This window comes from Gorilla gorilla, chromosome 6, assembly GCF_029281585.2.
Source record: "Gorilla gorilla gorilla isolate KB3781 chromosome 6, NHGRI_mGorGor1-v2.1_pri, whole genome shotgun sequence".
In the NCBI taxonomy this organism is placed as follows: domain Eukaryota; kingdom Metazoa; phylum Chordata; class Mammalia; order Primates; family Hominidae; genus Gorilla; species Gorilla gorilla.
Genome location: NC_073230.2, coordinates 36,934,939 through 36,962,636, shown reverse-complemented (window position 1 = coordinate 36,962,636; position 27,698 = coordinate 36,934,939). Strand labels below are relative to the sequence as shown.

Genomic DNA, 27,698 nt, shown 5'->3' with positions numbered 1-27,698 from the left:
TGGAAAGTGAATGTGGAGCCTCAGGGCCTTAATCTTGAAGCAGGCTCTCTAGAAGGAAGCTTGCAGAAGGAGTGGGGACTCGATGAGATGCTGTTTTCTCATTGTGTTTCAGTGATGACTGAAAATTTGTTGCCAACATCTATCTGGAAACAAACAATGTTTTGATGATCCACCACCCCACCCCTCCAAACCACTTTCTTGCACATACTCCAGAATAATAGACAGAAGAATTTAATACATGTGATGCTTTGCCTTCCATTTACACTATCATAAATTACAAAGTATTGTTCACTTCACAAAATAAAACCATTTCCAGATAATTTTTTGACAGTATCAAGAAGTACATAAACTACAACAAACAAATCTGTACAGTTGGGAGGAGGGATAATAGCAGGGAAGAGGTCAAACCTCCCTGTGCCAATGGAGTCCATCTGCATAGCCCCTGGGACTGTCCAGGTCAAGTCACACAATGATGCTCCACGTAAAATAGTCATTCTCTTCTGCTCACTCCAAAGCAAGACTGGTGAGTTTACACAAATCATCTCAATCAAAGGAAAAGACATTGCAGTTGGATTTTTTAAAAATCTAGATTTACAGTTTTTGATGTTTTAAATATTTCACCTATGTTACAAAATATAGAAATCTTGGTGTGAAAGGCTCATGCTAAGATAAATATAACCAAGTGAATGGAACTGTAGTAATAAAATCATATTATCCACACAGAGCTACTTTTGTCAAGGAGGAACAAATATTTGGTAAAAACCAACCTTATTCTCACTTTAAAAAATAGGTTTGTAAAACAAGAATGAAAAACATTGACAATTATTCTGCAGATTCGCTTTTCACCAATACAGAAATGTGGCAAAAATACAATTTGATATTAACAGATGAATTCAGAGGACTTGGCCGGGAAGAAAAGAGGGAAAGTGCTAACTTTTTACACAGACCAGATACATCCAGTGTTCTCAAATAATTTCAGGTAAAATGACCGCATTCTGTATCTTCTGGGATACATACTCATGATACGAAGATACATACTCATGATACGAAAAGACTATCATGATACGAAAAGACTATGACCAATTCCAAAGCATACTTTGGGAATTTACAAAATTTGTATGAATAGAAAGTTTGTGGACATTTCAGACCATCCTACAATTGCTATAAATATATACCATACAATAGAAGAATGCCAATGCTTAAGAGCAAAAACTGTCAAAAGCAGGAACACAAGGGGCAGGTGAAATTTCATTGAAAAGCACTGAGGAGGACAGAGGTATGTCAAGATAATACTGCATTTGTGGTCAACTTTTTCAGGGTGTCACAGCAAAATGAGGGACAAGGTACACAGGGTAATAACCAATGCACTGCATTGAGTTCTATTTGCTAAAAATAACATTCTTGTGGGTAAAATAAAAATACATTTTACGATATAGGTTTCATTTAACATTTAACAGAATTGTCTTCTTTTTGTAAGTGGAAAATGTATAGCTGTATCAATTTTGTAAGTGGAAAATGTATAACTGTATCAAGTACCTGTATGAATTAAGTTCCCTTTTATTACCAATAAGACTGAAGTTTAAAGGTCTACATTGTTTTTTAATAAATTAAAGATGTATTAATCACTCTTCCAGCAAACCAGACATACATAGGAGGCACAGCAAAAGACCCAAGGTGAGGGGCTTCCCTCACCTTCACCCTTGTTCTCACGTGGAGGTGGCGCATGTCTATGAGACACAGTACCCCACTCAGTGATCCTCTGCAGTCCAGCAAATTCTAGCACTTGCTTGGAAAACAAATCAAGTGGTAAGAAATGTTTTTATTCCTTTTGCTTTGTCAACTTGGATGGGGCTGGGGCCATTCAGCTCATTTCCCTGATGGATTAGAATAAAACGTCTTCGTTTTCTATTAAAATCTGCACAATCAGCTTTTGGTACCGCATATCATGCAGGGTGGTAAGGGTGCTGTCCTCAGGGGGCCTCATCAGAGTGGGCCCAAACACGATCCCCAGATTTTCTGCATTCATGAAATTGTCTTTTTCATTCATAGTAACCCTGCAAAACAAAACAAACATATAGAACAGAGACATTATGGAGACTTGAGATTGATTTTATGTATTGATTATGTATGTAAGTCCCAAGAACATCTCTGGTTCAGGAAACTGCAAGAAAAAATTGGGGATCAGAATAGCAGAAAGGTATTTTTGGAAGGGTAATTTACTGATTTTTCGTTTTAAATTGTTGACATTGCCTTCGCCGGTGGGAATGAATTACTTATGTGAATCTGGCAGGAACACAATTTTTAAAATTAGAAAATTAGTCCTCCTTATTAAGTAAATGTGGAACTATCATTTAAGGAATACTGGTTTGTAGGGGCAGCAGATTCTGAGGCTGGCCCATGGTCCTTTCATAGGCCTTATATAGAAGGCTTTTTTTTCCCTCTTGTGGCTTCCTGCTGGTCTGTATGCTGGAGAGTGGGAAGGGAAGGGCAGGATCCCTCTCTGCTGGGAGGACCGGTGCCAGAGGAGAAAGGTTATGTGTAGAATGGGCTGTCATGAATTTAGGAAGAGCCAGGCCGTTATCATGGGGTGGGGGAATGGCTGGAATGTCGCCAAACTGGAAGGCAGTTGGACATTATTTCTAGTTCCCACAGGATGAGGTCTACAGCAGTTGAAATTAAAAATCATTTCGACATCCAGATAAGAACTGCAGAGCCTTTAAGAATAAAATTCAAACTGCAAAGTTGGTTTAACACCTTCCTCATGGAATAAAATTACAATCTCCCAGAGTTTTGTTTTCACAAATTTAAGTTTTAGAATGTTCATAATAGATGTAAAAGGGAGTGGGTTCTCCAAAAAAGAGCAAAATATAATTAAAATGTGTTTAGGTTGTGCGTAAAAAGCCATCCCTTTCTATTTCCTTATAACTCATTAGGATTAGCCATTGAGTATTATTTTAAGGTCAACCCAGTTTGTGTCATGTACATGCCACAAAGCTAAGAAGAAGGTTGGAAAGAGGACATTTCTCACCATCAAAGTGCCCACAGTTTCCTCTTAAGTCAGGCACTACGCCTGACCAAACAAGATGGCTGGCAAACCCACTATGATAAAGATACAGTATTATTGGCATTTAAGGTTCAGCTGAAAGGTGTCAGCATTTTTCTGGTAGTGGTACTTTGCCTTCCACACTGTAACAACTGGATATTGATCACAATAAATATTTTACAGCTAATTGAAAGCCAGATGTGATACCCATAGTTTATTATCTAAAAATTACTTGTACTCCTAAATTCAATAAATTAATCAGAATGGGAATATTCTGAGCTAAATGTTACCATCACCCTGAATCTGAGCAACAATATTGTATGTCTAATAAGGTAGAAAAATAAAAACCTCAATACCTACTGTTTATACAGTCCTCAGTTTGCTTCTTTTCACATACTAAGTAGATCTGTAAACTGGTCAATGTAGACAATTTTTGGTTCATTTTATCAAAGAATGGGCTGCTGCCAAGTATCTTTCAAAAACACAGAGGCACACAGATGTGCCCTGATCCCTCCAATGTTATAACACCAATTCATCGACCTCATTACACATGTGCAGTGAAAGAGAGAGACACAAGGTTTAGAGAGAATAGTGTCACCAGAGGTTCTAGTGTCCCATAAACATCCAGACGTCTCCATCTCGGTCTCCCACACACTCACACAGACAGCTGTGTGTGTGGCAGGTACTCTCTGAGATGGACCTCAGTGATCCATGCCTCCTGGAATTCATACCCTGCATCCCTTCCCCTTAAAGTATGGGATGGACTTGATTTGCTTCTAGCAGATAAAACATGGTAAAAGCAATAGGATGTCACTTCTGAGATTAGGTTACAAAAAGACTGTCTTTCATATTGGGTGCTCTTGCTTTTTTGTTCTGAGAGAAGCCTGTTGGCTTTTTGTGAGCTGCCTATGGAGAAATGCGCATGGCAAGGAACTGAGGGTTGCCTCCAGCAAACTATTGGTGAGGGAGTGAGGCCTTCAGTCCAACAGCCTTTAAGGAACTGAATCCTGCCAACAACCATGAGTGGGCTTGGAGATGGATGCTACCACCATCAAGCCTTCAGGAGTGAATTTTTTTTTTTCTTGAGACAAAGTCTCATTCTGTTGCCCAGGATGGAGTACAGTGGTGCCGTCTTGGCTCACTGCAGCCTTCGTCTCCCAGGTTCAAGCAATTCTCCTGTCTCAGCCTCCCAAGTAGCTGGGATTACAGGCCCATCAAGCCTTCAGATAAGACTGCAGCCTCATTACAGACCTTGAACTGGAGGCAGCCAGCTGAGTCACACCTGGATTCCTGACCCTTAGAAACTATGAGATAATAAATGTTTACAGTTTTAAGCCACTAAGTTTCGGGAGCAATTTGTTACTCAATGAGAGAGAATTCACACATCCAGAAAAATAAGAGATCAGGCTGGGAATGTGCTCTCCCAGGAGGCAGGCAGGCTCAGGAGCCTGGAAAGGGGCAAGCAACAGGGGGATGAACAGGACACAGAGTACAGGGCTTGTGTCAGATGAAGATGCAGACACGGAGGCAGAGTAGTTAAAGGCTGTACATCAGCCTGCCTGGGATCCTGCCTTCACCTCTTCAAATCAGCTGTGTAACCTCCCCAAGTGTCAGCAATCTCACAAGTGACACAAGGCCCCTAATGGCGCCCCTTTCTTTCTTTCTTTTTTTTTTTGAGATGGAGTCTCGCTCTGTTGCCCAGGCTGGAGTGCAGTGGCACGATCTCGGCTCACTGCCAGCTCTGCCTCCTGGGTTCAACCATCCTCCTGCCTCAGCCTCCCGAGTGGCTGGAACTACAGGCGGCTGCCACCACGCCCAGCTAATTTTTTTGTATTTTTAGTAGAGACAGGGTTTCACCGTGTTAGCCAGGGTGGTCTCAATCTCCTGACCTCGTGATCCGCCCACCTCGGCCTCCCAAAGTGCTGGGATTACGGGCGTGAGCCACCACGGTGGCGCCCCTTTCATAGGGATGATACACTGAAAGTGCCTGGAGTGGTTCCTGGCACAGTGAAACTCCAGCAGTTATGGCTGGGGCTGGAGGCTCGTTCCCCTCAGTGGGCTGGGGAGGAATGCCATCCACTTTTCCTCATGCATTAACCGCTCTAGGAGCAGAGCAGGCTTTGTGCACGAGACATGAGCTTACTTTTTGAGGTGGATCATTAGGTACCGGAGGGTTTCATAGTGGGCAGGAGGCAGCAGCATCAGCACTTCATGGACGGCTTCCAGCCTCTCATCTGCATTGGAGATTTCTGTGAAGTTCATGCATGATGGGCATTAGTTCAGAGTGTGGCATTCAAGTTTTCAGAGAAGTAACAAGAAGTTTTTGTTTTAGCCAGAAGTGGGGAAGGATTCTAATAAATTCATGCAATCCAAGCACTGTTTCACTTAATCAATTTGTTGGTGTCCTGTGTCATTCAGGAAAGAGTTTGAGGCTGAGCACCACATGCTTATTGAATGTCCTCTGGGTGGCCAGAGGCTGGACACTGTCCTTGCCCTCCATGAATCTGTAAACCAGCAGAATGCTTACAGTCAGGGAGCATATGTGCAGACTATGCTTTGCCTTCTTCTGAACACTAGATTTGCTAGAAATATCCCTCTCACAAGTTTTAATTTAAACTGCACCACATACGGTAGTATTGCCTTGCAGTTGTCTAATGAATCTTTCCCTGGCAGACTTCTACAACCTAATACATTTTACAAGGCAAGGATATTGGTAATGAGCCACCCAACCCAGCCTGCACTCATGGCACTTTTCACCGTGGTGTTGGCATACTTAACCCCGGTGCACAGCCCAGGTTAGGAAGTGGAGACTGGACACATTAACAATGGGAGGAAGAGTACATGCTTCTGGCTTTTGGGTCTCTGATAGGTACTGGCAGCTACTCAAAGAAAACCCTCCTGCTATTCCTCCTGGAGTAGAGGATATCTAGATGCTAGAACCTTCTTTGCCAGGACCACTAGGGCCCTGGAAGGAGGGAATAGTCTTACCGGGGTCAGGTCCTCAGCTCATCTGAAAAGTGCATCTCACACTGATCCCAGCCTGCCTCTGTGTCTCCCCATCAGGCATCTCATTACTATATTTAACAGCATACCTAAACTTTTCAACCTTTAAAGGTTTTTTTTTTTAATAAAAACAACAACAACAAGCAAAAACTTCCTCAAAGTGAGCTTGACTTCTGTGTCATGTGTCTCAGCATCTGAATCTACCTTTGGTCACTTTTGCCTCTTCCTGGGCAAAGTGTAGCCCCTTCCCCTAGACCTGCCCCCTTTTCACTGTATTCCTCTCTCCCTCAGCAGTGGGCCCAAGTGCCAAACACTGAATGAGCAACCCCGGGCTGATGGAAAGCAAATCCTGATGTCCCATTCCTGGACGCATGAGCTCAGCTCTCTAAGCCTTGCTTTTCTTCTCTGTAAAATGGGATTATAATATTTGCCACATGGGGTACATGAGAGAATTAAACTGGTGAGACGTTGTAGTATACTGCTTGACACAGTGTATTCTGGCCTTCTATTCATTTTGAACAGCATCAATAGACAAAACTTGCTTGTGACTTTAACTGATTAGGAATGAAATTCTGCCTAACAGATAAAAGTAGTTAATCTAGACCAAGCTTGTCTAACCCGCAGCCTATGGGCCGCACATGCCCAGGACAGCTTTGAATATGGCCCAGCACAAATTTTTAAACCTTAAAACATTATAAGATTTTAAAATAATTTATTTTAAAAATTATTTAAAATTATCATTAAAGCTATCATTAATGTTAGTATATTTTATGTGTGGCCCAGGACAATCATTCGTCTTCCAATGTGGTCCAGGGAAGACAAAAGATTGGATACCCATGATCTAGTCAGTCCTCACTGAAGACTTTTTTTTCTGCTACAGAAATATTCATGCTTTCAACATATAATAGGCCTGACTGTGTTGGTTCCCAGCATACAAGGAACAATGTGGACAGAACTGCCTGACACATACATCAGCCCACAGAGTTCTTAGAACTGGTTCAACTCAGCTGTTGAACTATGCCTGGTCATCTATTTATTGTTGTGCCCTCACTTGATAAGACAGGCACAAATGCAATAATTTAAACAGTTCTGAGTTTTAATTATCTGAAGGTCAAAAGCACTGTACTTAAAAATTTGGTATAAATAAAAAATTAATTTGAAGTACTTACTTGCTGCATCTATAAATTTGGAATAGGTATCGTATGTGATGACAGGGATGGGTAAGTCTCTGAAATACAGTTTAAGGGCTCCAGTGATGATGTTTATGTCTGGATAGACATTGGCAGATATATCGGCCTTTTCACCATCTGAAAAACAATCAGTGATCCAAGTCCTAATTAGGACCTTATTTCACCAAGGCATGTACAGAAAGAAAAAAAAAATACAACGATGATTGCTCCCTGACAAGTCTCAGCTAACTCTTTTGGCTTCTAGTAACAGTGAAGTGTAGGAGGCAACAGAAAGGAGTTTGGTGAGAGGGAGGTAGGGTCTGAGGGTTTGTGCAGGCAAACGGGTGATAAAACAAACTTCAAACAGTGATTTGGGTCCCAGCCCCTGGTAATTTGCTAAATAGAAATTTAGCACAATAATTTGTATTACAGACACTAAGGTTCATAATAAAATGACAATCTAATCTGAAACAAGAGAACATCAAGAAGCTCTAATACATCTCCACTAGTGTTTTTTAGACTTGGATTTGGAAGTCACGTTCACAAAATGATTGTTGAATAGTTTCAGTTCTTATTGTTGCTTTCAGGCTCACTGAAGGGTTTGTTTGTTTGTTTTTAACTTGATCCTTCCTCCCTGATCCCCTAGGACTTTAATCTGGGAAACTTTACCCTTTCCTCTTGGATATGTGATGTTATATTTCTTATCATTCTTTTTTGTGTGTGAGAGACAGAATCTCACTCTGTAGCCCAGGGTGGAGTGCAGTGGTGCAATCTTGGTTCACTGCAACCTCCACCTCCCAGGTTCAAGCAATTCTCATGCCTCAGCCTCCTGAGTAGCTGGGATTCCAGGGACGTGCCACCATGCCTGGCAAATTTTTGTATTTTTAGTAGAGAGGGGGTTTCACTATGTTGGCCAGGATGGTCTCAAACTCCTACCTCAAGTGATCCACCTGTCTCGGCCTCCCAAAATGCTGGGATTACAGGTGTGAGCCACCGCGCCTGGCCTATTTTGACAGTTATTTCACTTCAGCACTTTAAATATATTATGCTAATGTATCTGGTATTTATTGTTGGTCCAAAATTATTTCTTTGTAGGCAGTACAAAGGATCAGCACAGAAGTTTTGACCTGCTCCGTTTCCAACCCCCAAAGCGCTGGGATTCTAGGCCTAGCCACCGTGCCTGGCCTATATTTCTTACCATTTCTAACAATAGTTTCAAGACATTTTTTGACTTTTGGTTTTACCGTTAGGAAATACCAGTCCAATTTGTCACAGACTATGACATTTTTTAGATAAAAATGTTTTAATCATATAGGAATTCTTAATATCTTTTGCATAAAGAATTAAAAGAATAAATGCCTCAGCAAATTTGGTTCTGAAGATAAAAAAAGCTGCCGATGTACAGAAAACAGTAAAAGCATAGAAGATATGCCATGTTGATTTCATTATTTACATATTTAGCAAACAGTTATTGAGAATCTGTCATGTGCCAAGCAACATTAAGCCTTGATGAACCATGGAAAAGAGATACTCTCTGCCAACCAACAGTTCTAGTTAGACTGACTGACATGCAACTCAACAATGACAAGGAAATAGGAAGATTGCTATGCTGAAGAAGTGTGGAGAATGTGGGGGGATGTGGAAAAAGGAAGTGGAGCTCTGAGGTTAGCTTGGGGTAGTCAGCGAGGCTTCCTCAAGGAGGAAAGGCTTGAGCTGACCCCTGATTACAGGTGTTTGCCAGGCAGAGAGGTGAATAAATTTCAGATAGACAGGACAATGTGAGCCAAGGCACTTCTGCATGGCAACAAATAGGGTGTATTTCAGGATTGCTGGAGTGTGCAGTATAGTAGGGAGGAGGAACTGGAGAGAAGTCTAAAGAGAGAGGGAGGGCTACCTCACCGATTTCACATACCACACTACAAAGTAGAGGCTCTATCCAGTAGGCTCTATCCAGTAGGGGTTCCATGTCTTGACTGGCTGTACCAGAATTATTTGGATTGCTTATTAAAAATACAGATTCTTGGGCTTATCCAGCTTTCTGAATGAGTCTTCAAGTTGGGTCCCAGTGACCCATATTTTTAACAGGATCCCTAGGATGGCCATGATATCTGACTTAAGAGATAGTATGTTCTAGAGAATATACACCAGAGTTATAAAGAACAAAAGCAGTTCCCTTCTACATGTCCACTGCCTTCCCCTACATTAGTGCTGGGGGTGCCCTCCCATCCCTATGATCCCTTCTTTGGAGCTTTGAGAGAATGAGAAGAATGGGATTCTGAGACAGGGGATGCAGATGGGTACTCCAATGCCATGTGGATTGTCTGCCCATTGACAGTGATCACTTGTCAATGGCTGTGAAGGAAACACTTCACCCAGTGAGGCAGAAACATGAGATTTGTAAGCCATTATTCCTCCGTTTGTTGAAGAACAACTCTTAGTAGTTCTGAAACCCCATTTCTACTATGATTAAAACCTAGTTCCAATTGAGAAGGGTGTTAGGATGTCAGATGGCATTCAAGAAAGTACAAGCTTACCTCTGTCAAATGCCATTTTGACATCTTCAATGTGTTCAGTGAACCCAGAGACTCTGTAAAGGCCTTCCGATTTTAATCCTGTTAGAGAGAGAGAGAGACTGACTTTAGCTTCTTGAAATATCTAAAAAAAAAAAAAAGACTAATTTCACGTCTACACTACATGCTATCAGAAAATGAGCAAACATAGACAGTGATTTTATTTATCACACACTGTTGCATCAGAACTTGGACTTGTCTGTCTCAATTTCCCAGGCAAGTCTGTTCTCATTTGCCCATGTAGCAGTGGAGATCTCAATGGCAATCCAGTCTTCATCCTTCCCTGCTTTGCAAAGAGAACTGATATTTAAGATTCTCAAGGACCGTTCCCTTACTTCCTTTCCTTTGTTCATGAGCTTGATGGACATGAATTTCGTCATCGTAGGAAGCAACCTGGCTTTCTTCCTAGCATCATCTTTATTAATTTTTGTGGGTACACAGTAGGTGTATATATTTATGGGGTATATGAGATATTTTGATACAGGCATAAGATGTGTAATAATCACAGCAGCGTAAATGGGGTACCTAGCATCATCTTAATCCATGTGCTATATTGTATGTAGCACTGTACTAGATACACACGTGTATGTATGTGGGTATCTAATCTGTATTACTCCGATTGTATTGGAAAAAATTAGACTATTACAGCCTTTCATGTTTACTTGTAAATAAGACTATGTTAACTGTTTAATTAAAAACGATTACTTGTTATACTTTTAGACAACTGATTATACAAACAGATGCAGGAAAATAAAGTTTTGGTTATTGCTTCTGGAAATTGGATCACTGCAAATTTAGGCTAAGAAAAAAAGACATGGTTTCTGTCCCTGGAGCTTATTGATTTGTTAAGATATGTCCTAAAAATGAGTCAGTTCCCAAAAGTATGAGCAGGGATAAAGGACCGGGTTTCAGACTTTGTTTGTCACAAACTAGCTGCTATCAAAACTATAGCTACAGTAAAAATGAGCAAACAAATAGCCTCTGCTGCTGCCGCCATATATTCTGCCAAACTCTTGATAACTCACATATTCTCCTGTTTTTTCATTTGGAAAACACTTATGGAGTATGTATTATCTGCCATATATAAGGGTCTTCATTAGGTATGCATCAGAGACAACAAATACGTGGCGTAAATCACGAATACTTCCCCTCATCCCTCCTGTGACCATGACAGATACTCTTAGTTGATCTCAGCCCTTTTTCCCACTGAGCCCTATTTAGCCTCAGAATTCATCTCAGTTCCAATTGTTCAGGTGACCACTACGGATCAACTGGAGTTGCCACACAAGACGAAACCTGTGGGTCATCCTGTTCTAAGATGTTGGTGCATATGAGCACATCTCATTCCAGTTGGAACATGCACTGCCACAGAGGCACAGACCCAGTGGATTATGGGAGCCCCTAGCAGTGAACAATGAACCCTGCCTGTTGATGGATGAATCAAAGTTCTGGCCTCTGGTGAGGCTCTCTTTCTGGCTCATAGATGGCCACCTTCTCTCACACGTCCTTTCCTTGGTATATGTGCATGGAGAGAGAGAGAGCGAGCTTGCTCTTTGGTGTCTCTTCTCATAAGGACATTAGTCATAATGTTTAGGGTCCCTCCCTCAGGACCTCATTTAGCCTTAATTACTTCTTTGGAGACCTCCGTCTCCAAAGACAATCACACTGGAGATTAGGGCTTCAATATGTAAATTTGGTGGGGCAGGGGACACAAACATTCAGCCATAAGATTCACTGAGTCACTTTCAAAGAAATCCAGGTTTTCAAGGAACGTAGAAAAATCCATGCTTTTGTTCTCACTCATAAGTGGGAGTTGAACAGTGAGAACACATGGACACAGGGAGGGGAACACCACACACCGGGGCCTGTTGGGGGGTCAAGGGGAAGGAGAGCATTAGGACAAATACCTAATGCATACAGGGCCTAAGACTTAGATGACAGGTTGATAGGTGCAGCAAATCACCATGGCACATGTATACCTATGTAACAAACCTGCACATTCTGCACATGTATCCCAGAATTAAAAAAAAAAAAAATCTATGCCTTATACTATATGCCAAGTTGTATGGTTTGGATTATAATTAAATGGGGGTAATTTTCCTGACTTTAGCCCATGCTTCACTGAGCAAAGCATCACCCTGTATTACGAGATGCTTTTTTAAGAAGCTAATCTTTGAAGGAAATGACAAAGGATGGTTAGAGTTTGCCAGAGTAGCAGAAGTTGCCAGCTATCCTTCCAATATTGGTTCTCCCATTCTTCTGTTGTAATGGAACCTTTGATTTTTAGAACAATATCCATTGCAGTGGCCATTAAACTCTGGCCCATGTGAGAGCAGAAGTGACATTTATAGCTTCTGTGGCCTTGAAGGAACAGAGCATGCTCTTTTCCACTTTCTGTTAAGTGAAATGCAGATGAGACGGTGGTGGCCAACTGCGATTGTGCACGCAGGATAGCACTCAAGCAGGACAGAGCAACAAGCTGCAGTGCCTGGGTTCCTGCCACGGGGGAACAGACTATTCCTGGACTGCTCCTGGGTACCTGGACTATTACTGGGGAAAGAAATAGATTTCTATCTTGTCAAAGGCACTGTTACTCAGGGTCTCTGTGACAGCATTGAGATGTACAGGCTACATAATATAGTTAGACAGATTTGGAGGTGGAGGTATGGGTGTGGGTCATTCCAAGAAAAGGCAAAATTAACACAGATTGAGTTCAGTAGATTGGACATTGTACTAGGTCCATTTATGTATCAAGTCACTTTAATCCTCACCAACCACCTTATGAGGTACAGTTGATTCCATCCATATTATAGATGAAGAAACAGATATGCAAATGTAGTAAGCAACCTGCCCAAGGTCATACTACAGCCAGTAAGAGACAGGGCTGAGAATTTAACTTCAAATCCTTGATCTTTTCACTCTGCCACATCATGCAGAGACAAATGAACATAAAAGAACATTTGGAGAACAATAAGGAATGTTTTATGGATGGAAGACAGGGAAAAGTGTTGGTAGTGGTGGCCCCACAGCTGGGAATGCGGGTGTCATACAAATTTCTCCCAGTGCATTCTCTGGCTCTGCTTGCATGCTTAGGCCCCTAATACCTGCCTGGGGCTCTAATCCCTGTGCTGTGACTCTTTTGGCATCAATTCCTAATTTGTGCTACTCTATCTCGCTCTTGTACTAGGCAAACTTAGTGCAGTGCCCCCTATTCTTAAATGTTAGACATGTCAGTAATTATCATGCCTGAATTATCAGTTGTCTTTGGTAAGGATCACAATGGGAGGACCCCAGCTTCTTCAGAAAAGCCCTGATTGCAGGCTCTGGAGAGGCCGATAATCTGACCCCAAACTGCAGGGCCCAGGGCCACTTGTCCCAACCACTCATCCAGAGGCAGGGAATCCCTCCTTTCCTCTTACCCAGTTTAGCCACTGGATTAATATGTTCACCAGATCCCAAAGCACTCATTAAGCTCTGTCAGCCACAGTGGTGAAAAGATAGAAGGCATTTCTTACACTCTGGGATTAAATTAGCAAGCTCTCAGGGAACAAGCTCTCGTCTTTAGTTGTGCTTTGGAAAAAATGGGGTAGCTGACCAATGAATATATATGTATAAAATATATTAAGCCAATTAGGACACAATAATGGATAGCCAGTATAACAGAATATGATACATGGCAAAAGTGGTTTAAGCCTTATAGAAAGGCTCTATACATGGCCAAATCACCCACATTATATCCGGCAACTTCAGTGAACATTTTGATACTGAACAGTGGCCAAAGCACAAATAAAGGAAAAGTGACTCACGTCCAACATAAAGAACATTTTTTGAAATGTTTCTATCTTCCTTGTTTCCTTTATTTTTCATTGCATAGACCTTTTAAATCTTTGAACTCTCCTCTTCGAAAAAAACAATGAATATTAGGAGCACATTTTTATATGGTAGGAGATGTATGTGTTGCTCAACAATTTCTTATTTAACCGAAGCACCTTTTTTTTCAAAGCTCCAATTCAAGCCTCACCTCTGCCATAACCCTTCTCATTGTCCTTAAATAGGATTAAAACATTTTGCTTTGTGACTCCATGGTACCCTGAACACGGCCATCCACAATGTTTATTTATTTGCTCCCCTGATTGCCCACTCTAAAGTATGAATTTCTTCCATGCCTCAGCCTCTCAAGTAGCTGGAACTACAGGTGTGCACCACCACACCTGGCTACTTTTTCAAAAGAATTTTGTAGGATGGGGTCTCACTATGTTGCCCATGCTGGTCTTGAACTCCTGGGCTCAGGCAATTGTCTGGCCTCAGCTTCCAAAAAGTGTTGGGATTACAGGCGTTAGCCACTGCACCCAGCTGAAGTATGAATTTCTTGAAGGTGAGAATGGTGACCTTTATTACCTCAATGCCTACCATATAATAAATGTTCAGTAAACATTTTTTGAATGCATATATGCATGGTTTATATATACAATGGAAATTGATATAGCTGGTTGGATTGAGTCTACCTGTGAGAGAGAGAGAGTGTATGTGTGCGAACACATGCGTAGGTCATTCTCCCAACAACAGTAGTAGAGCAACTCTGTTTCCTTGACAACAGTAAAAACAAACAATAAAAATAAAATCACTATACTACTATAATAGGAAGTATTTTCCAAACCTCTTGCTTCAATTTCCCGAATGCATATGTCTACCACCATGGGTCTCTGAGTGTTGTGAGCCTTCACAAGTGTTGTGAGGTCACAACAGTACACTTTCTTGATCCTCTTGAGATCAGGTTGGCAGTCATTGGGAACGTGCTTGGAACACTGTTTGTGTACGTTCAATCCACAGTCTGTAAACAAAGAAGCCACATTAGCCTAGCCCAGCCCTTTTGTCAAAGCACAACACAAATTATATGTTGTCAAAAATAAAAATATCACCACCCAAGGGTTTGACATATTTCTCTGGAACATCTATCCCGTTTCTAGGACTCTCTACAGGATAAATACGAGTATCATCTCTAATCACTAAACCCTTATATGACTCCATTTTTCTCATTAAGCCTTCTCTGTTGCTGGACCTTAAGAACAGAACATCTGAGACAGCTTAGGTAATTGATCAGGTTTTTTTGTATATGTTTTCCTGTTTCAGGCTGGAACCCTTTGGGTCCACAAGCAGGTTTTTGGGTTTGGATTCCCAGACAGTCCTGGCTTATAAAGGGCACCTAGGGTTTGTTCCAGGCTCTTTAAGCTCTTGATGCTCCTTGTGTGGGAGGCAGAGTTACTTTTTCCGCAGGACTCTCTAATCTTTGCTTTGAGAAGCCCATGACCATTGGTATCCTCTTCCCCTTTCCTGGAAGGTTGCCCCATAGTTTCCAATCCCTTCCTCCTTGGGCAGTTTGGGTAGGCCGCTTTCCTTTCTACGTGCCTTATTTTGACACCTGTGAGTGGAAATAATGCCTAACTATATACACCAGTAGGAGTACTTGAGAGTTTATAACAATGCCATGTAATGTAATGTGATGATTATTTATAAAGTTCATATGAAAATCCAAAGCTGAAAAGGGTGCTTTTAAAGTTCAATGAAAACATGAAGAGCCTGTTAGCAGTCAATATCCACTGATGGAATTTCTCTGATGATAAAAAGGCACAGTTGGCCGGGCGCGGTGGCTCACGCCTGTAATCCCAGCACTTTGGGAGGCCGAGGCAGGTGGGCGGATTGCCTGAGGCCAGGAGTTTGAGACCAGCCAACATGGTGAAACCCTGTCTCTACTAAAAATACAAAATTAGCTGGGCATGGTGGTGGACCCTGGTAATCCCAGCTACTCAGGAGGCTGAGGCAGGAGAATCACTTGTACCCAGGAGGCAGAGGTTGCAGTAAGCTGAGATTGTGCCACTGCACTCCAGCCTGGTGACAGAGGGAGACTCTGTCTCCAAAAAAATAAAAAAGGCAGCATAGTCTACATTCTGCTACATTCTGAAAGAGAAAAATTCAATGCTGAAGTTGTTCAAAGTTGATGTGCTGTCTACTCAAAGTATCTTCTAATACTGTTTTCCTAGGCACAAAGAATAACACACATGTGCACACACGATAAGGAATATTGTAGTCATCTGCTTTATAAAATAGCACTTAAGCACACCAAGAACTTGAGAGGATCTAAACTTTTGTAAAATCAGTGGTAATTTCTAAGTGATTTTCATGTAATTTTTATTGGCTGAGTTCTCTGTCTGCCTCCTTCCAAAATAAAAAAAAAAACAGTTCTAATTCATCTTTATCAACATGAGAAATTCAACAAAGCTCAAGTGACTTCAATAATATTTTGACACATCTATCTAGTGAATGTAAATTTTGGCTAACTGCGCTAAATAGAGTTGGCTGGGTTTCTTGTTGAATCCTCTTTTATAGAAGATCATAATAGCACCTACCTCCTGGCATTAGCCATGAGGCTCAAATAAAAGTTAATAAAGTGTTTAGCATAGTGTCTGAAATATAGTTAAGTACTGTATACTTGTTAGGTCAAATAAAATAAATAGCAAATATGGTGATTAAAAAATGTAAGTATATCTGCCCAGCTATTCTTAAGTGATTTCATTAGGAATTCTTAGTATGTCTTACAAACTTCATTTAAATTTTTTTGTTAAATTCTGATAAATTTATCATTTTAACCATTTCTAAGTGTATGGTTTGGTGGCATTAAGGACATTCACACTGTTATGCAACCACTACCACTGGCCATCTCCAGAACTTTTTTCATCTTCCAAAGCTGAAACTCTGTACCCATTAAACAATATAACTCCCGATCTACCCATCCCCTGTAACTACCATTCAACTTTCTACCTCTTGGAATTGCTGCCCTAGGTACCACATATAAAAGGAATCATCCATGTTCATTTAAGACCTAAAGCAACAATGTGTTTATGTAGAGTTTAATACTGATATTTTATTAAAATTAAGATGTTCTATAACAAATGTAAAAATGCTCCATTTTTTACAAAGCAGTAGAAATCCATATTCTACAAATAAAGTCCAGTGCATTCTAAAAATACGTAAAAGATGTAATATATGGAAAGCTGAGAGGCAATGATGGTTCTTCCTAACCTTTCATGATCAGTTTTCAGCCTCCCTGCTGCCAAGAGGAAATATAAGGCCAAAAAGTAGCCATTGGAAAATACTAACAATATGGCCTCAGAAAATGTCTTATTTTAAAAAAACAAAACCAGAAAAAACCCCACAAAAACACTTTTATCCCAGAGAAAGTTGAAAAGTTGCTGTTCACAGCTAATATGAAGCCCAGAGTTTTGTTCTCATAATATTGACTTTGGACCAATTTCTTGCTGAAATTGGATAATACCAGCAATTAGGGATATTTTTGATAGGTACAATAGGGACAGGCCAAATTAATGACCACTGAGTAATTCAGATATTCTACCCCTTTGCTCAGTGGCTGAGCTGGGAGATACGTTGTGGGTCCTGGCAAGTCAGTCTTTAGTGTTAAACAGAGTTTCTGAATATTTATGGAGAAGCTGCTTCTGAGCTATGTTGACCACCCCTTAAACATAGACCTGCAATGGGGGAGGTGGAACTACTTGAACCATCCAGGTATCAACACCGGTGATCGGTGTATTTACACAATGGAAGCTAGAAGCCTCTTCCAGGCAGAGAGGAGGACTTAGGGTTACAGGATGCTGTGAGCCAAAATGGGAAAGATCACCTTAATTAGTGTCATTACCTTATTGTATTCTAAATGCTCCTAAGATTTTTAAAAATCATATCCTAGCAAGGAAGAAGTCAGTCATGGTGTTGGTAGAAACCTGATCAATATCAGAGGAGGCTGGTCTTGCTCCCAGCCACAAGTGTTTGCCAGAAAAACCATGGCAACATGAATTAGGAAACCCAGTTACACATTAATTTGTATCATTTATCATTGTGTTAGGTGTACCTTAATAAGATGTATGCTGTTAGCAATAGGTGTATACCTCCAATTCCAGATGGAAAATCACCCAGGCTTTCAAACTACTTTGAAAATATGTGATATCAAATCAAGGTGCATGGTTTCACTGCTAATCTGATGACAAAGAGATACTGAGCATGAACTCTGGAATCTGGCTCCCACTGAATCAATATTCTATTCCTTGCTGCGTAGCCAAGGGCAAATAACAAGCCTCTGTGTCTTTTTTTTTTTTTTTTAATGGAGGATAATTGCATCTCCCCCAAGGTCTGTTGGTGAGGCTAATGACATGATAAATAGAGATTAACTGGTGCCTGGTATGTGGTAAATATTCACCAGCACTATTACTATTTTTATGTCTTACCTTTTGTAGTAAGATGGGGTAGGAAAAAGTATGGCTTTTCTAGCTATGCAGTTCCATTTGAATTGATTTTTTTTTTTTTTTTTTACGGACTACTGCCTATTGTAAGAGGCAGGTAGGTGTTTAAGGAAATGTACTTTTTGTTTTTTTTTCTTTTCTTGCATAAACATGAGATATTCTTTTTCATTCCTGCAAACACTTGAAATAGTTTCCCCATTAAGCACAGACAGGCCTTGAACCCTGCAGAAAGCTAGACTTTTGAGCTAATCTGAGCACATTTCCCAGCTCTGGAGAGACATCCTCCAGCTCAGCACAGTGGCATTTTATATAATTGGAAAAGAAGAAAGTTCTGTGTCTACCTGAGCACCGGACCCCTTGGGCGATGAGCCCCCACATGAAATTGGCACAATATTCACACCAGTGTGGGCCTCGGAACGTGTGGACCTGTGATCCAAAAAGAAGAAAAATGTCAGAAAGTTCAGAGTCATTTAAAGGCAGGTAGCCTCAGACATGTCAATGAAGATCGGCAGGAGCGATCCCCCACTGGGCTTTTCCTTCCAGTAAAGCAGTTGCAAACAGATCCTGAGAAAACAGAGATGTGTTTTGATCTTTGAAAATCCTTCATCGATCCACCATGCCCCAGGACAGAGTCAGAAAGGAGCGTGGAGAAACAGGTTATAGGCCATGCCATCAGCTAAGGAGTAAGACTCTGACCACCCACAACAAGGCACTGTGTGGACAAACCCAAGATAGCCCAAGCTGGTCGCTATAACCTGCATTTAGCTCAGCAAGTTCTGGAAGGCAGAACTCAATTACTGTGTCCTTTTGACTGAAGTTTTCCCATCTCTACACTATCCAGGCAGGTATAAATAAGACATGATTATGGGATAATTAAAAGGTTCCAAGTCTTTGAGCTACTTCCAAAAAAGGCATTTCAAAAAGTAAAGGAGTTGGCTAAACATGCAGGCAACCAATAAGGCCTGTGGAATTGCTTTCCCCAGAGATAGTTTCCATATTCAGTAGGACTTGGTGTGGCCTTCAGGTAAGTAAGCTGAAAATCTTTCCTGGTTGACTAAAGTGCTGGTCTCATTGATTGATGCTCCCAGCCAGTTGTTAAATATTCTGAATATCACAAAGTAAGGATGGTCTTATCTCTGATTATTGAGGCATAGGTCCTCCTGTATTAAATTATGATTTAAAATGAAAACAAAACAAAGCAAAAATACTGGCATCAAAGAGCTTTAAGAAGCAAATGTGGCCATGGTCAATCTAAAATGACCACAGGCAGTCTATCGGGGGCATACAAATGTGCACGAAAGTGTCCCAAATTTTTACAAAGTTAAAATATTATAAAGCATTACAGAAGGCCTTTCAAAGTCATAAACCTCTATTAACAAAAGAAATGCAGACAATTTTTTTTTTTTTTTTTTTTACAAACTGCTTTTATTTAACAAAAAAGCAGGATGATGAGTGTGGTCACAATTTGGAAAGGTGTTCATCCGAGTTCTACTTAAGAAAAAAAGAGCCTCAGTTTGAGTTCTTTATTCATACATGTTAGTAATTGGGTGTACATAAAGAGGCAAACAAAATGGATCTGGATCTCTTCTAAGGAAACTGATGAGTAAAAGCAGAGAAAGAAGATAAGCTAGTTAATAAATAAAAAAGAGCAACTTATGACTCTGTAATAAAGCGAACTTATAGTAGTCTTTCTGGTATTTCAGTTTATCACATGCAAACTGCCTATTATATAGTTCCTGCTTTGAAAATGATGCCAAAAATTTCTCAACATTTTTCTAGGGAATGACCCTAAGAAATGACAAAGCATTTTTTAACAGGAATGCAGAGAATTCATCCCAGAAGGATTTACAGGGCCAAATGTCATAATTCACTTAGAGGCCTACCAAGATTGAATGCAGTACTAAAAGAGTTCCTCAGTAAAGTATCCTATCTAAAGTTGGACATTTTCTAAATTCAGCAATCATACATTTCTTAATATTTTACTAGAAATGCTCTTAATTATGGCAGCAAAGTCAATTGTTAATCTGCTGTGAAGATCAATTAAATATAATAAAATAATATGTAAAATGCAACTCCGGAAAAAAAAAAAGTATAAAAAGGGCTACAGAAGAAAAAAAGATGAGGCTGCTACTAGAGAGACCAAGTGGGGCCCAACCTTATCCAGAATGGTCAGGAAAGCCTCTTTTGGAAGGTGACCAGATGGAAAAGAAGAGCCAGTTCTCTTCCACAGGGAAAGAGAAAGGGACAGAGATCATTCCCAGCAGAAGGAATATATGGAGGCCTTGCAGGAGCAAAAGAACTTGGTGTGGTGAAGGAACTAGATGGCCAGGGTGGCCAGAACACCAAAAGTTGGGGGGAGAGGAATTGGAATGAAGTTGAAGGTAGGATAGGAAAAGTTACACAGGGCCTTAAAGGCTTTATTCATGAGTGTGGATTTTGTTTCAATCTAAGTACAGTAGGAAGTTCTTGGAGGACTTCACATGGATTTTTAAAAAAGATTATTCTGACAACTGTGTTGAAAATGAATGAGAGGGTGTTAATAGTGGAATAGATATGAAAACTATGTTGTAGTCTAGTTGAACAATGATAGAGCCTAACACCTGGATGCTGGCAGTGGAGATGGAAAGTGGAAGAATTTGAGGTATATTTTGAAGATAGAATTTATAGGACCTGATAGTAGAAGAAGTGTGGGCCTTTGAGGGAGAGAGGAGTCAAGAATGACTCTGAGATTCTAGCTTAGGAACTAGGTAAATGATGATACCATTTGCTGAGATGGGAAAGACACTCTTCTGGGGAGAAAGTGAAGAATTCCATTTTAGATGGGTTAGGGTTAAATGCTGCTATGATATCCAAGTGTTAGTGTCAAGCAGGAACTTATAGTTTGAGAGCTCAGAGGAGGAGCAAAGACCAGAGGTATAAATTTCACCATCTATGATGAATAGATGATATTTAAAATTGTGTGAATGAATAAAAAGTATGGTCATGCATCACTTAATGATGGAGCTACATTCTGAGAAAAGCATCCTTGGGTGATTTCATCACTGAGGGGGATCATCATAGAGCGTACTTGCACAAACCTAGATGGTAGGGCCTACTACACATCTGGGGTATATGGTATAGCCTATTGCTCCTAGGCTACAGACCTCTACAGCATGTCACTTTACTAAATACTGTAGGCAACTGTAACATAACAGTAAGTATTTATGTACCTGAACATATCTGAACATAGAAAAGGTACAGTAAAAATACAGTATAAAGGATAAAAAATGGTACAGTTACATAGGGAAGCTCCATTATAATCTTATGGGTTCACCATGATATATGTGGTTCATTGTTGACCTAAATATTGTTATATAGCACATGACTATATTAAAGGTAGGGAGCAGAAAACAAAAGAGAGCTCATCCCCAAGCACTCAGTGTTCAAACATTTAGAGAAAACCAACAAAGTGTTCCAGAAGCCAAGAGGTGAAGAATGTTTCAGGGAATGAATGGTCAATTATGTTGAATGCTGGTAAGAGGTTCAATGAAATAAGTACTAAATATTGACTCAGATACATGGAAGTCATTAGCAACCTTAGCAACAGCAATCTCTTTGGATGGCTGAGGGTAGAAGTAAGACTCAACTGAACTGAAGAAGGTAAGGAAGTAGAGAAATATGTGGGTACCTCCTCTATCAGGAAGGCTGGCTATGATGTTCAACAGAGATAGAGGATAGCTCAAGGGAGATGTGGAATCAAGGAAGGACTTTTTTAAAAGATGGTAAACACCAAGGCAAGTTGACTTGTTGATGAACTTGATACAATAGGTAAGAGACTGGAAATGCAGAAGAGAGAAAAGATAAGCAAAGGAGTGATGATCCTCAGAAGCTGAGAAATGATGGAGTTTAGGGTATCTGTGGAAGCAATATATATTTAAGGAGAAGAACAGTTGAGATCTTTCCAGAATTCGTAGTGAGACACAAAAATCTTCAGATTAAAAAAAAGCTAAATGAGACTCAAACCAGATAAATAAAAATAATCTGTATCTATGCCGATTATACTGAAATTGCAGAATACCAAAAGACAAAGCAAAATCCTAAAACAACAACAACAACAAAAACCAAAACAGGTTATCTTTGAAAGGAGAGAAATAGGTAAAAATAGACTTTTCTTCAGCAGGAAGACATGAATAGATTATTGAATAATTTCATCAAAGTGCTCTGACAAAAATACTTCCAACCTAACTTTTATACCCAGCTAACTATCATCTAAGAGCAAGGGTGAAATAAAGATATTTTCAGACAAATGTCAAGAGTTTCCAATCACAGTCCTCACTTGAAGAAATACTAAAGGATATACTTCAGTGAGAAGCAAATTGAATCTAGGAGGAACGATTTCCAGAAGCAGTGGTGAGCAAGAAAACGAGTAAATGTGGGTCAATCTAATCATGCCCTATTTGCATACAACAATAACAAGATGACTAACTGTAGGGGACTTAAACATGGGGTAAAAAAATGACATGGAAGTTTGAAGGGGATGAAGAAGTCTAAAGTTCTCTTAATTTGGGAAATGTAAGAAGAGCTACTAATTAACTGAAGAATATTTGAAGTCAATTATGCATGTATTAAATTTTTGATAATTTAAAAAAGGGTGGGATGAAATCCATTAGTCAAAAAGAATATATGGCTGGGTGTGGTAGCTCATGCCTGTAATCCCAGTGCTTTGGGAGGTCAAGGTAGGAGGATCACTTGAGGCCAGGTAGAGACCAGCCTGGGCAACATAGTGAGACTCCATCTCTAAAAAGAGTTTGCAATTTAGCTGGGCATAGTAGCACATGCCTGTAGTCCTAGCCACTCAGGAGACTGACATGGGAGGATGGCTTGAGCCCAGGTGTCCAGGGCTAAAATGAGCTATGATGGCACCACTGTACTCCAACCTGGACAACAGACTGAGATTGTCTCTCTCTCTCTCACACACACAAATACATAAGGGAAAAAGAAATATAGGTTTAATTAAACCAATAAAAAGCAGGGAAGGAGAAAAAAGATGCAATAGAAAAGTACAGTGATTATAGAAAAAATCCTTATACAAACTCTAATCAGAATAAGTGGCTCTAATTCATCACAAAAAAAGATTTTTAGATAACATTTTAAAAATCCTTTCAAGAAACACAACTAAAACATAACATGAGAGAAATGTAAGAAAGAAAGACATATCCAGCAAACTAGCCAATAGAAACCCAAAATAGAGCAAATATATATATTTGCATTATTAGTGATAGAGATAATAGCGATTTATTTTTACCAGAAGGATATAATTTTGAGCTTTTATATGACAATATGGTCTCAAAAATATAAAGCGAAATTGAAAGACTTACAAAGATAAATTGACAAATCCACAATCATAATGATTTTGACATCTTTCACAGAAACTAGTAGATCAAATAGCTAAAGTTGATCTATGAATACAAAAGGGATCTCATATCCAGCAATTCAAAGAACACACACACTTTTCAAAACCACTTGGAATATTCATATCAATTGACCACAAATTAAGCTTCAACATATACAAAAAACTGATACCATACATACCATATTCTGAATATAATACAATAACATTTCAAATAGAGAGCCAAAGCCCAGTATGTTTGGTACAGTACATTTGGTACCAGTAGTATACATTGGAAAGACAAGAAACCAAATCACACATATATGGATACTTGGTATATCTCAGAAGTGGCATTACAAATTAATGGGGGAAGGATGTCAGACAGATGAATTATATCCTATTTTCATCTTATTTCCACCTTTCCAGCAACTCATTATTCACTCGTTTGTTTGATATTTACATGCTGATTGCCTGCTTTGAACTTGGCCCTGTACTAGTCCTTGGATATACAAAGTCGAAATAGATCAGAGGAATAAGAACTGCCTGCACTCAAGGATCTCATTATCTACAACAATAAACAGGCAATTATGTGTCAGGTGATACAGCAGAACATGTAGGAGATCCTATGGTAGTATAATGGAGAGAATAATAAATTCTTCCTAGAAGTCTGCGGAAGGGGATATTGAACTGGGCTTTGAAGGATGGATAGGAATTCACCAGCCTGGGAAAGATTGAGCAGGTGGGGAAGTGATGGTGTTGACTGGGGAGCAGATGACTTGAGGAAGACATTTACAGAAGAGGAAACAGCATATCCAAAGGCCAATGAAGGTGGGCTTAGGTTTTGAAAGGCATTCTTTTCTAGCAAATGGTGTTTAAAAAAAAAGGAATGACATCACATTGGTCTCTGAAACATCTTGAGTGGAAGAAATAACCTCATCTTAAATATCCCTATATCTTGGGGTAAACATGAAAATGCAATATTTAGAAATTAAGTGAGTGGCTACATGTTTACTAAACATGGACAGAATGCATATTGACAAAATATAAACTGGACTATTGTTTCAGGAAAAACAGGATAGGCTAATCACAGATTTTCTAAAATTTCACTTTTTTTGCCAATATTTTTAAAAATAATTGAGCACATCAGGATTGCATTTTAATGCTTATTATCACTGTCCATATTTACCAACATCCTTTCCCAACAAGTATCCCTACTGCCTTTGATCTCTTTTGTCCAGCCAAATAAATGCATAGACATCTCGAAGAGCAAGTAACACCCAGTGTCCCCACACAGTCCCAAAAAAACAAAACAAAATGAGAATAGAGCGAGGATGTAAAGTTAAACATTATTTTAGGCCCATTGCCTACTTTCCTTTTTGGTGATGGGCCATTGTTTATTTTCATGACCAATATATTGTTCAATTTTCTTTTGGATCCACAAGGACAATCTCTAGACAGAAGGCTACATGTAAATGCTGAGGGCATGCTCTGAGCCCATTTTATTTGGCTTCTACTTATTATGTCTACTCTTTCATTGAAATACACCATATCTTAAAATTCACTGGTCAGCTTTTTCCATTTTCTGAAGTTCATTGATTTGCAAGAATATCTTTTTAGAGAAAGAACATTTTGAAAACTTTAGGGCAGTAACTAAAATATTCTAGACAGGAAGAAAATACTCCAGACAGGAAGAATGTCTGTCCAAGACTATTATACTAGGCACGGTCTGCCTGGAATTCAAAAACCACACCAAACAAAAAAGATGATATTACACGAGATAAGGTATGTTTGACAAATAGCCCAGGAATGGCTACTTTGTAAAAACAAGAGCAAGAAGAGTCATCCAGAAAGATCTCAGGCATTTAGTAAGTATCCCTCAACATAGCTCTTTCTAAATGAACAGGATGTTATTTGTCTCATATCTGCTGAATCTGGAAGGCAGTATTCTCTGGTGGTTTTATACCAGATATGTTTTGATGGGTCAATGTAGACACCACCCAGATGTATTAATATCAGCTCAGCCTGGGATCTAAACTGTAAGAAGGAAAAGTACTGTTAATACATGCTGCAGTTGAGAATTTTTGCTTTTTCTTACCAGTATACATCATGATTTCTTAGCCTTGGCACTACTGATTAACATTTTGGGCTGGAAAATTCTTTGTTGTGGGGGTTTGCCTCGTACATTGTAGGATGTTTAGCAGCATCCCTGGCCTCCACCCACTAAATGCCAGTAGCACTCCCAGCTGGGACAAATCACAAATATCTGTAGGCATTGACAAATGTCCCCCAGGGGTCAGGGGGAGGTGGGGGGGTGAAGTTTCCTTTATTGAGAAGCAGTGGTATACATGGAAACCTTATTGCCTCAATTTGTCATTTTATTATTCATATTAAAAATCAGAATTTTATTCTTTTGCTTTGAAAAGGAATTTTTGGGTCAGAGGCAGTTTGTTTGTTTGTTTGTTGAGCTACTTTATGTTCACAGAAGAGAGAGCTAAAGTCCCTTCCAGCTACATGTGGCTGGGTTCTGGAGGTCTAGTCTAGTGTTTGCCCAGGGTTAACTGAGAGGCTGGAGGGCAGGCAGCCTATCCTGCGTCACCCAGGTCAGCAGCACAGTCAAGGCTTCCAGATCTCTGCCAAGGACTTTTCCTATAATTTACTGTATTTCCCACAACCATGTGACATTCATCTCATATGAAAAATTAGGTTAAACTTTGAACTCTCCCCTTTTGCAAGACCAGATGAAGTCCTAACCTTGAAGTGACCCTTTTCAGATGTACAAAAACACAGCAGAGGTGAATCAATCTATGACAGAGACTCTGAGTTCCCTCTGAAAGGCTGGCCAAGGAGATGGGGCAGGAGAGCTGAGTTTCTCAAACCGGGCACCACAGATCCCTGGACTTCTCATTAGCAGCTGCCCTAGTTTAAGATAGGATTGCATTTCTAAAATATTGTCTCAAAGCTTTCTGGGAATCTCCCCATTGCATAAAGTAAGATGTCCTCATGCTACTTAACTTTGGTCAGGTTTATGAGCACATCGACACCCACATCCTTTTGACACTTCCCTGCTCAAAAACCTCAAGTGGCTCCCCATTGCCAGTAGTGAGGTTTCTCAGTCTCAGCACTACTGGCATTTAGGGCTGCATAACTCTTTGTTGTGGTGGCCTGTCCTGGACGTTTAGTAGCACACCTGGCCTCTACTGGATGCCTCTGGAGGAAGGAGAGGGAGAACGAGAGACAGAGGAAGAAAGAGATAATGAAAGTAGGGAGGGAAAGGAAGGAGGGAGGGGGAGAGAAAGAGGGAGGGAGTTAGAAGGAGAAAAAGAAGAAAGGAGGGAGGGAAGGAGGAAAGGAGGGAGGGAAGGAGGAAAAGAGGGAGAAACTGGCTCCAGGTATACTCCCAGTTCCTGTTTCCACCCGTCCCTGAGTTCTGAGTATTCCCTGGAGGCTTTATGAGACCATCCTGTATAATAGTCTATTTAGCTTAAGATAGTTTCCAGGGGTTATATTACTTGAAAACAAGGAGTTTGTAATCATTATAATGTGGAGCAGGCTGAATTAGGAGGTAGACAAAAACAACTCCTCTTCATAGCACTCTGGGAGCAGAAACTTTTTTTTAATAAAGCCATATATTTCCAAACCTGTTTATTCCAGTCTCACTTTGAGTCCCTCATTTTATATTTAAGGTGATGAGTTTTGCCTTTGTTTTGAATTTTCTTTCCAGACTTGTTTCTGGCAAAACATCCTTTTCTGATTATTAACTTAAAACAAACAAACAAACAAACAAAAAAACAAAACAAGCCCCCAACCATTCTGAAGCCAATTTCTGCCTGTGTCAATTTGCAGGTGCAATATCCAGCCATCCCTGTTCTCCAGGCACAGAAGTAGCATCAGATGGACAGAAAAGGGTGATAGACACCTGGGAGCTTGATAAGAAGGCAAGGCAGACAAAATGCTGGGAATGACACGAAGGGCTGACACACTTTTATGAGGTCAAGGGGGAAGAGGAAGAGAGAGGGGCTTGCATGCGGGAAGCAAAAAGTCTTCTTCCAAAGCAAATGACCACTAGGCTGAGAAGAATGCAAAAATGAATGAAAGGCCTAGAAATCATCAAGGAGGCTCAAATCCAAACTGGGAGGTGGTGGTGCTGCCACGTCCTGGACAGGTGTTTTAGTGGGAGCGTGGGGACATATTCTAAGCTTCTTGAACTTCTAGTCCTGGCCTCCAGGATAGCACGGGGTG

The 27,698-nt window shown here is 40.2% G+C and overlaps 1 protein-coding gene and 1 long non-coding RNA gene across 10 annotated transcripts in view; one reads left to right on the top strand and one right to left on the bottom strand.

The window, feature by feature from the left end:
• Positions 1 to 3,406, top strand: part of LOC134758909 (uncharacterized) — a 53,680-nt gene extending 50,274 nt beyond the window's left edge. For all 4 annotated transcript variants that reach the window (XR_010134632.1, XR_010134631.1, XR_010134633.1 and 1 more), the window contains exon 3: positions 1,635 to 3,406. This is a non-coding gene — a long non-coding RNA (uncharacterized lncRNA). The remainder of the gene's footprint in view (positions 1 to 1,634) is intronic.
• The window catches only part of CHN2 (chimerin 2), a 316,889-nt gene continuing 289,406 nt past the window's right edge, over positions 216 to 27,698 (bottom strand). For all 6 annotated transcript variants that reach the window (XM_055347250.2, XM_019031141.4, XM_055347251.1 and 3 more), the window contains 6 exons: positions 18,433 to 18,517; positions 14,443 to 14,616; positions 9,750 to 9,827; positions 7,216 to 7,353; positions 5,187 to 5,292; positions 216 to 2,054 (listed from right to left, as the gene is read on the bottom strand). In XM_055347250.2, coding sequence (XP_055203225.1) covers positions 1,883 to 2,054; positions 5,187 to 5,292; positions 7,216 to 7,353; positions 9,750 to 9,827; positions 14,443 to 14,616; positions 18,433 to 18,517 — 753 coding nt within the window. In that variant the 3' untranslated portion in view covers positions 216 to 1,882. The remainder of the gene's footprint in view (positions 2,055 to 5,186; positions 5,293 to 7,215; positions 7,354 to 9,749; positions 9,828 to 14,442; positions 14,617 to 18,432; positions 18,518 to 27,698) is intronic.